At 54.6% G+C, this 10,469-nt stretch overlaps 1 protein-coding gene across 1 annotated transcript in view; it reads left to right on the top strand.

Moving 5' to 3' along the window:
• Positions 1–394: 394 nt before the first annotated feature.
• Positions 395–10,469, top strand: part of FAIM2 (Fas apoptotic inhibitory molecule 2) — a 33,670-nt gene continuing 23,595 nt past the window's right edge. The window contains exons 1-5 of the mRNA XM_032348140.1: positions 395–694; positions 4,252–4,447; positions 7,132–7,232; positions 7,691–7,755; positions 8,156–8,209. Of these exons, the coding sequence (XP_032204031.1) occupies positions 680–694; positions 4,252–4,447; positions 7,132–7,232; positions 7,691–7,755; positions 8,156–8,209 (431 nt within the window). The 5' untranslated portion in view covers positions 395–679. The remainder of the gene's footprint in view (positions 695–4,251; positions 4,448–7,131; positions 7,233–7,690; positions 7,756–8,155; positions 8,210–10,469) is intronic.

The raw sequence follows: 10,469 nt of genomic DNA, 5'->3' as shown, positions 1-10,469 counted from the left end.
ATTGCTCCCATTTCACAGGAAGGAACATGGAGGCAAGAGACATGCCCACATGGCTTGCCCAACGGCCCCTAGGAACTTAGGGCCCAGGGGCCCTGTTAGAAGCCAGGGAAGGTAGACAAGCCGTGGGAGACTTTCCCACTCTGCGGTGGATGATGAAACAGAGGAGAAGGAAGGTGGAGATGGACAGAGAAATCTGGGGCTGCATCCAGAGGCGGGGAGCGGGGAGGCTGAGGCTTGGAGAGAGCCTGTCAGCAGCAGAGATGGTGGAGGGATAAGGCCCTGACACCCAGCTCCGGTTCCAGGCAGCCAGCATCAGCTGGTCGGGTGTCACGGAGCCCCGAGCCTCCTCCCTCCCCGCGGACCCATCCACTTGGGCGGCTCCGCAGCGCGCGCTCCCTGGTCCCGGGACGAGGGGACCGGACGGAGGGGACGGGGGAGGGGAAGGTGCGCCGCCTCCTCCCTCTGGGCTTGTAAATCCGCAGCGGCCTCCGCAGCAGCCTCCCAGCCCGCCCCCGGCCCCCTCCTCCTCCCGCGCTGGAATGGTACGTTCCGGTCCGCCTGGCCCGGCTGCAGTGGATGTTGCTAGAACCCACGCGGAGGAGGGAAGAGACGCAGGCAGGCTGCGGTGACCCAAGCGGCCGCCCCTGCCTCAGGGACCCCTTCCCGGAGACACGGCACCATGACCCAAGGAAAGGTATCGGCATCTCCCCCACCTGCACCACCCTCCATCCTCCGGCTTCTAGTTCCCTGTCATTCCGAGCGAACTCTCCGGATCACTCGAGCATCCGCCCCTGGCGCTTGTGCGAAGGTCCTCTATGGTCCTTGTTCAAGTCAGAGGACCTAAAGGCCCATTTCAAAGAATGGGTTAGGGCTTCTTCCTCCCCAACAGGCCCACTTCCCCTCCCTTCCACCCCCCACCTCCATATCCCCCTCCCCCGTGCGCTTTGGCATCTTAGGACCCTTCACAGGTGCCTTGGTTCCCTTAAGGAATCAGCCTGGGTGTCCGCGGTGTGGTGGGGGGAGTGGTGGAGGGCACCTGGGTTAATGCCCGAGGGGCCATGCCTACCCTGCCCGATCCCCTGCTCCAATCCCAATTCTGATCCCGCTCCGCTCATCTTTCACACCCCTACAGAGACACCCCCCACCCCCAACTCCCTGTCATGAGTCCCCGTCTGGATACAGCCCTTGTGTTTGGGCCAGGGAGGCATTTACCATGACAATCCTGCCTCAGGATGCTGATTTTTGGTTTTGTTTTTGCTAGGCATGGGACGAGATGGGACCAGATGGAACGTCTCTTTTTCCCCATTTTTAGGTTTGAAATGGAGGGGAGGGGCTGGGGCAGAGACTTGGCTGGCCTAGTACAGTTACATAACGTCAACAGCCTGTGGAATTATACAACAGCCAGGACCTGGGGCAAAGGGGGAGGGTCCTCTGGCCCTCTGTTTTGGGGGTGCTAAGGATTGGGCAGAGGAAACAGAAGAGGACCCTCCCCTACACTCCCCCTTCTTCTCACCAAGATGAGCTTCAGAGCCAATGACATCCTTCCCTGGGCTCTCAGACCCTCCTCTCTCTGTTTTTGATCTCATGAGACCTCCAAATGATGTCATTGGGTGATACCACCTCCTGCCACTGGGCAGACCTCTCTTGGGAATGCCGGGTGTGTGTGTGTGTGTGTGTGTGTGTGTGTGTGTGTGTGTGTTTGGGGGGCAGGGCCCTGGAGGCTCTGGAGCTGATCAGCAGGGTGGGGGCTGGTGAGCAGCACCTGTTCTGGACAGGGCTGAAATCAGAGGTGATAACCCATTTCCTGGATCTGGGCTCCAAGGACTTGGTTCGGTGGGCTGAACTGGATTTTCCTGGATGTGACCCTTCTGGTCTGGGTGATGAAGGGGGATGGGGAGCGGGAGGGCCCCTGGGTAAGCCAGGGCCCCAATCCCACAGGCCTGGGCTCTGCAAGGCCCTTCCCTGGGGGGGGGAATGAAGAGCTGGTGAAAATGAAGAACTTCAACCCCCACTCCTCCCTCCTCCCCCCCCCACACGATTCCCCCCACCTACTCACAGGCTTTCTGGGGGTGAAAAGGACCCTCCAGTTCAGGGGTCCTTGGGGTTGTGTGCAGGCAGAGATCTTCTGGTGCTCAGTCACCTCTGGGCTGCCTTAGCCAGAAGCATCCTGCGAAGAATGAACTCTGCGGCCTTGCTCTAGGGCCCTTCAGGCTTAATACATTCTTTCTGCAGCCAGACCTGACTCCTATTCATTTTCTCTCTCTCTTTTTTAAAGATCTTATTTATTTATTTATTTATTTATTTATTTGACACAGAGAGAGATCAAAAGTAAGCAGAGAGGCAGGCAGAGAGAGAGGGGAAGCAGGTTCCCCGCTGAGCAGAGAGCCCGATGTGGGGCTTGATCCCAGGACCCCGAGATCATGACCTGAGCCAAAGGCAGAGGCTTTAACTCACTGAGCCACCCAGGCGCCCTCCCATTCATTTTCTGAGTTTGAATCTTTTTGGTGTTGGTTCAGTTTTCATACCGCCCCTCCCCCACAGTCTTCCCTCTGGTCGGCCTTTAGGCCCTCCCAGCTCACATCCTCTCACCAAAGCTTAAGTGGACACTCTGGGGCAGCGAGCAGAGCTGAGTGTAAATAGACTTAAGTTTTCAACCTGTCATGGAACATTTCCCACTGGGCCTCAGTTTCCTCATCTTTAAGATGAAGGAAGGGGCGGAACTAGGTGACTTCTCAGGTCCGTTCTAGCAGTGACACCCTGTGATTCTGTTCTGGTTTGGGAGAGAGGCTAAGATTCCAATACACAAGGCCAAAACAGGATCCTTTACCAGGAACCTCTTGCCCTTCCTCCAGTCCCCGTCTCCCCCCAACCCCTCTCTGTTTCCCTGCTCACCCATTCCCACTTTCCTAGTGTCATCTCCAGCCTGACCGAAGGAGACCAGTCCCAATGGAGGGTGCTTGGGCTCTGCAGCCCAGTGGTCTATGTGTCGGTCTGTGACTTCGGACAAGTCATTCTTCCCCTCTGAGCCTCAGTTCCCCCATTTTAAAACCGGGCTCAGAATACAACTAGCAAAAGGTAACAGGGAGATTAAGGAAAACAAACTTTCACTCCATGATATTCTTGAGTACCTACCCTGTGCCAGGCCCTTCCCTGGACCACAGGGAGACAATGGAACCATTCCGATCCATTCTCTGCCCCAGGGATGATGACCACCAAGGGTGGGCTCTCCTAAGAATGTCTCCTTCCAAAGTTTTTATTCTAGTTTCGGTGTTTGCCCCAGACCAACCCTGGCCTTCCTGAAGCCCAGTTGAACCATCTATAGAAAAAGGGAGAGCCTTTCCCCCCACCCCAGCATTATTGGGGTGGGGGGAAATAAAAATTGACAAATTGACAAATAAAAATTCTATATATTTAAGGTACACAACTAGATATTTTGATATACATATGTACTGTGAAATGATCACCACAATCAAGCTAGTTAACCTCTCACTTCACATAGTTACCTTTCTTTGTGTGTGAGGAGAACTCTTAAGATCCAGCCTCTCAGCAAATTTCAAATCTACAGTTCAGTATTGTTAACTATAATCACCGTACTGTACATTAGATCTCCAGAACATATTCATCCTGCACAATGGAAACTTTGTGCTCTTTGACCGACATCTTCCCATTCCCCGTGCCCCCCCACCCCCACCCCCTGGCAACCACCATTCTCCTCTGTGCTTCTTTGAGTCTGGCTACTTTTGATTCCCAATATAACCGATATCACGCAGTTTTTGTCCTTCTATGTCTGACTTATTTCACTTAGTGTAACCATCCTCCAGAGTCACCTATGTGGTTGCAAATGAAGGATTTCTTTCTTTCTTTTCTTTTTTTTAAAGAAGATTTTATTTATTTATTTGACAGACAGAGATCACAAGTAGGCAGAGAAGCAGACGGGGTGGGGGGGGAGCAGGCTCCCCACCGAGCAGAAAGCCCCATGTGAGGCTCGATTCCAGGACCCTGGGATCATGACCCAAGCTGAAGGCAGAGGCCCAACCCACTGAGCCACCCAGGCACCCCGATTTCTTTCTTTTCTTAAGGCTGAATAACATTTCCTATCCCGCATAAAATAGGGAGATTCTCATCTGTGCCCCCAACCTTCCTAGTGCAGGTGAGAAAGTACCAGAAATTAGGGGCTTGTGAGAAGGACTTGGAAGACTCCCTTTCCTTGGTGACTGTCTGTGACTGTCTCTCCTTGCCTCTACTCCGCAGATCTCCGTGGCTAACAAAGCCCCCGGGACAGAGGGGCAGCAGCAGGCCAGTGGGGAGAAGAAGGAAACTCCAGCAGTGCCCTCGGCCCCGCCCTCCTATGAGGAGGCCACCTCTGGGGAGGGGCTGAAGGCAGGGGCCTTCCCCCCGGCCCCGTCAGCCGTGCCTCTCCATCCCAGCTGGGCCTATGTGGACCCTAGTAAGTCTCTCAGCTCCTGGAGGCAGGAGCATTAAGGGGAGTGTTGGGACCAGATGAGAAACCTGGGTAGGAGGAAGTTGCCTGTAAATAGATGCATTGTGTGGTTGTTATATGAGGCTCTGTTGTCAGAGGCTTGGGATTTGGAGGGCTCTTCCAAAGGTAGGTCAAGGAGGACTCCATGGAAAGGGAGAGACACAGTGTCTACAGTCACAGTACTCTTGGATGGGGAAGAAGGGATTTTTTTCGAGTCATCAAGCTAGGGCAAATAAAGGGATCGGAGTGGAGGGGGAGGGAAGAATCAGGGGCTGTTCTAGAAAGCATCTCCTCAAAGAACAGGGTGTATAAAGAGGGCAGGGAGAGTGCCGTGGCTGGCTCCCTGTGAGTGTAGGTGTGGTGTGTTTCCATGTGGGCTAACCTGAAACCTTAGTGGGGACATGTTCCCATGAAGACCCCAGGACTGTTGTGGGCCAGGGATCTGAGGTTCACTTTACCCTCACTTTCCTTGTCTCTCGTCCCTTTTCCAAGTCCTTGCTGGGGATAGGAGGACACGATGTGAGGGAGGTATGTGGATGTCAGCCTCTGTGCCTCTCATGGCCAGGCATAATTCGTAGGCAGGCTGACCCAGGCCAATTCCAGCTCTTTGCAGACCAAGAATCACAGCCAGTGGGAGCCCCTCTGTCAAGATGAGCAGACTGTGGGAGCTTTGCCTCAGGGCTGGGAACATACAGTTCCCCACAAGCTATAAGGAAGGACCCCCTTCAAGCTTTCCTCAGCTCCTATGGCCTTCCTCAGCAGCTCCTCAAACTACCCTTCACCCCCATCTTATCAACTCCCACCCTCTCCAGCAGATTCTAGAAGGAACCTCAAGAATAACACCTCAGACAGAGCCTCTACTCACCAGCAGTGGCCACCATGGTCTGCACCCCTTACCACAAATCCCTCGGCCCAGAGCTAAGCAGCCCTACTGCTTAGTCACCTGCTGTGACCTGTTGGAAGGCCAATGAAAGTCTGGTGTTTGTGGGAACCTTCTCACTGTCCCAGATACCCACAGGACTGCTTTCTTTCTCCTCTTCTCCCACTCTGTGTCCTGGCCGTTCAGGCTTTGGCAGGGGCTGTAGACAGAACGTGAAAGAGAAGTACAACATTAAAGGGTGAGGGCCTCCAGGCCCCAGGTTTGTAGTGGGTTTCCCCTCTCTCCCCCTTTCTCAGTTTCCATTTCCGGGTTGCAGAGATTAGCTGCCTTAAGTAATGTTTTCCAGGGAACTGCTGGGGCAGGAAGGGACCTCATTTTAGTCCACATGTGACAAACATTTAAGTGTGTGCCAAGCACTGTGTCCAGCCCCCATTAAATTTCCAGGGATGCATCTCTTTGCAAGACTTGCCCTCGCAGACCTGACTCCATAGACAAGTATGCAGTGACAGAGGCCTGGGCAGCTGACCTAACCCACCCGGCAGTCGGAGAAGGCTGCCTTGACAAAGGGATATCCGCACTGAGTCCTGAAGGATGACATGAGTTAGCCTGGTAAAGAGACAGGGAAATGAGTGATCAGGCTGGGAGATGATGATTTGCAGAGGTCCAGAGGCAAGAAAGCACATGGTTGGAAAAATAGAGTCAGCTGGAGAAACGTGTAGGAGGGAGGAATGTGCACCAGGGCTGAGGGCTCAGGGGAGGCTGTGGAGGCTTTGTTAAGGATCTTGAACTTGAGTAAAAGGCAGTGGGGAGCCATCAAAGAGCTTGATGCAGGCTCGGCTTTGAAAGACCAAAACTGATGTTTTTGCTCTGGAGAGTGAGATCATGGAGAAATGGCAGGAAGAGAATGGGAACTGAAATGACAGAGGACGAATACAGAGCCGAGTCTTAGGAGTGGCCCAGCTGAGGGGTGGAAAGGAGAGGGCAGCAGAGTCCCTACCAGGCACAGAGCCATAGGCTTTCACTTTCATCTAGTTTGGTCCCCACGAGGTGAGTATCACTGACCCTAGCAGAGAGAAGACTCAGAGATGGCTGGTGACTTGCTCAAGGTCACACAGCTAGTCAGCCTTAGAGGAAGGATCTGCATGTTGGTCTTTCTGACTGTGGATCCCATGCTCTTCCCCAGGCCTGATACCTAGGCTCTGGGTTCTGGGAGCAGCCCCCAAATTTCATTTCCATCCATACCCTCCTTGCCCTGATTTTCCTTCCCTCTCTGGTCTTGCCCCTGCCTTGCTTCCAGGCTGGGGTACCAGCAGGTCCTTCCTCCCCAGCTAGTCCCCAGTTCTTACCCCAAGGACCTTAGAGCAAGCTGGGGTAGGACCTTTGACCCTGGGATGTGCTAGGTGACTCCCTCTCTGGTTCTCAGCCACAAGGGGAGAACAGCCAGCAGGTTCAGGGAAAACAAGTGGGGACGTAAAGGGTGGTTATTTGTTTGCCCGGGCTTGGCCCCATAGAGCTCCAACCAGCGTGTAGGAAGCGGAGAGGAGATGACAGTTTATTCTCGGGACTCAGACAGGAGAAGCAGGTGGGGAGAGTGATCTGAGGATGGGATGGGTTTGGGTGAGATGTTTGAGAACGGGGCTAGAGAGAAAGGCATGCCCAGTCCTGAGAGCCACTTTGACAAAAGTCAACTCTGGACAGGTGGCCACTAGGAGCAGCATTTAAATGATTTAAATGTCTGGGAGCCCTCATGGCCCTCCCCATGTCCATCCAGGCAGCTCTAGTTATGAGAACGGTTTCCCCGCTGGAGACCATGAGCTCTTCACCACCTTCAGCTGGGATGACCAGAAAGTTCGACGAGTCTTCATCAGAAAGGTAACCACCTCTCCCAACTCTCAAGGACTCGGGGTTAGGTGGGGAGAGTCCCTTGGGAAGGCCCTGGTCCATCCTTCTGTCTGCAGATTCGTACAGAGGCTACCCCTCTCCCCCTCTCCAATGACCCCAGCTGGCAGTACCTACTGGGAAGCATGTCTCTAGGTTTCAGCCCACTTCCTCCTGCTGTGCCTAACCCAGTGCCTCATCCTCTTTCTAAATACTTGGGACCTCTCGTCCTGTAGGGGTGGGCTCTGGAGCATCTTTGCTCTTTTTATACCTTGTCCTTAGTCCATTCTAGTGACCCCCAAGAAGGAGAGTGGAGGGTATGGGATGCAGGTCTAGAGAGGAGACTGAGTCACTGGGAAGCTGGGGTCCCCCTGAGCCTCAGTGGGGGGCCAAGTCTCCGTGGCCACAAATGGGGCTCTCCAAAGCTGAACAGAACTCCCTCCTACCCCTAGGTCTATACAATCTTGCTGATCCAGCTGCTGGTGACCTTGGGTGTCGTGGCTCTTTTCACCTTCTGGTGAGTTGGTGGCATGGACCTGGCACTTTCCAGGGACAGCCGTGGTGAGGCTAGATGGCTCTGGGAATGTTTGGCTAAGTGATTTGGCTAAGCAGATGGCCTCATGCTGGGAAGGAACTTCAGTGAGTGCCCACAAGGAGTCCTCCACTCAGGGGCAGGGGGTGGAGAGGACCTGGTGGTTTCTGGGCCATCAGGTGTCCACAAGGCAGTCATCCTCTCAGATCTTCCAGCCCCACAACCTGGTACCTCCCCACCCCAGCCCAGGACTGTGGTGGGGCTCCCTGTGCCCCACAGGGGTACCTTCCCCCTTTCTCCTCACCAGTCCTGGGAGCCCTGGAGGGTGGATGCAGAGATGGAGCTAGAGGGCACTTTCTGATTCTCTCTTCTCCTTTCTTTGCAGTGACCCCGTTAAGGACTATGTCCAGGCCAACCCAGGATGGTACTGGGCATCCTAGTGAGTATACCCCAGGCCTCCAGGCCCCTTCTCAGAGAACCCTCAGTGGCACAAGGTGGGAAATCTCCCCTGACAGAGGCCAGGCCCATGGCTCCTCCCCACCCTAAAGGGAGACTGTACAAGAGCATGACCAGAAGGGCCCTTCTGGTGTTTAGATCTGAGGCGGAGGGAAGAAGCAGACTGAGGTTCTGGTGCTTGCACAAAGAAGGGAGGGTGGGGCTGGGGCCCCAGCTGGAGAGACCCAGACCTTGGCCTTGAGGGGAAGGGGGCCTGGAACACCTTGGCCCACACTAATGATGATGTTGCTACTCTAATTAATGTTGTTATTAATGCCTATGAATTATTCATCGTAATAGGTACCACTTACGGAGTGCCTAATAAGGGTTGGGCGTTGTTCTGTGTGCTGGATGTACAGTATTGCATTCGATCCTCGAGTCAACTGGGAAGGGTTACTTCAGAAAACTGAAGGTTCAGAGAGGTTGAGTAATTTGCCCAAGGTCACACAGCTAGTCAGTGGTGGATTGGGGATTCAAATCCAGGGTTCAGGTTGAGGCCTGTGCTCTTCATCACTCTGCTTGGCAGGTTCCCTTCCTCTCGAGCCACTCAGCTCCTGCTTGTCCTCTGGAGCGTGGCAGGTAACTTAAGAGAAGAAGTTTGATGGGGTAGCTGATTCCTGACCCTCTTATCTGGGCAATTAGGGGTCATTCTGGATAATTCTAGGCCAGAACTACCCTGGGCTCAAAGCAGAACTGCTCTCACCTAAGTCTTGTTCAGCCTATGGTCCATTTGGTAAATAAGGGACAAGACTCGCGGAGGACTGGAAGGTGCCATGTAAGGAAATCTGAGACACCTCAGAGAGCCATGAAGGCTTATCGGGCGGAAGTTCTGGATGTCTGGTGAGGAGCTTGCACCCTCCAGCTGTGCTAGGCCTGCTTTTGGGCGGAGATATGGTGGAGAGGTTGGCTTGGCCTCCTGGACCACCCCAAGTCCAGAACAGTCTTAGAGTAGGCTTTGAATTCACACAAGCCAGCCATAAACTGACAAGAAGGAGAGTCGTCCTGGCCTCTACAGCTCTTTAGAGGAGCAGAGGAGTGGAGAGGTAGCTCAGTCAAGTTGGGAGTCCCAGGGGAGGAGACATTCACACCTGGAACCTTACTTAAGGTGTAGGGCAGAGGGCCTGTCTGCAGACCAGACGGAAAGGTATACAACTAGGGGAACGGGGAGGCACTGTGTGGTAAGCTAATGAGACCCCAGGGACTGCCCCCGGGCCAGCCCACATGGCAGGTTGGCATGGTTCCCAGCACGTCAGCACCGCCTGGCAGACTCAGGTGCCCTGAGGACTCAGGAATGGAGTCCCCAGGCCCTTCAGCAGGCCTTCTGTGGGAGGGTCGGCAGGACTCCACGTCCTGAGCCGACGGTGGCAGGGACACAGCCCAGGAATGAGCAGACTCGGAAGTGGGGGCAGAGTCCACCCCACTGAGGGCAGGCATGAGAATCCGGCCTATGGATGGCGAGATTGAATGGTCCTTCACCTCCACATCTCTGGACAGAAAGCGGAGATATTCCCCCCAGCTCGGGGGAGGAGGGGGTGGGCGGAGAGACGTTGGGAGTGGGCATGGACCCTGCGCTTTTTATAGGGTGTCACAAAGCCTTGGAAGTACTTGCAAATTCTACCACCAGGATGCTGCCCTCTTCTCCAGAAAGCCAGCCTATGGCTCTGCCCCACCCCAGCCCCTTCCCTCTTCTCAGCTCTCTCCCCTTTGCCCCCCTGAACCTGCTTCTGGGTCTGAGACCTCATGGGTCTCACCTCCTACCACATACCAAGCCCCTAATAGCAATAAGAATAAGACCACTCTTCCCATGGTGAGACACCGTGTCAGTGCTTTCCAGGTATTATCATTTGATCGGAAAAACAAGCCTACCAGGCAGATACTGGGATTATCCCCATTCTACAGATGAAGACGTGAGGCTCGTGGAGAAGTTCTTGCTTCCTAAGCCTCGTAGTGTTGCGCACTTCCCCAAAGTGCTGGCTGCCTCCCTGCTGCCCCGGGATTGGCCCTAGAGCGGGACACTCCGAGGGAGGACACTGGGCTTGGACGCTTTCCTCCACCTGAGCCTCACTCCCTTGTTCTGACACTCTCTAAACAGACCTTGGCTCCAGCCCAGGCCCTGGGGCCCCAGCACTGACAAGCAAGTTTCTTTCTTTTACTTCTGTGACTCATTCTTTGCCCCCTGGGATGGCGGCCTTCCAGCACCCCCC

This window comes from Mustela erminea, chromosome 6 (assembly GCF_009829155.1).
Source record: "Mustela erminea isolate mMusErm1 chromosome 6, mMusErm1.Pri, whole genome shotgun sequence".
NCBI lineage: Eukaryota > Metazoa > Chordata > Mammalia > Carnivora > Mustelidae > Mustela > Mustela erminea.
This window is presented reverse-complemented; position numbering and strand designations above follow the sequence as displayed.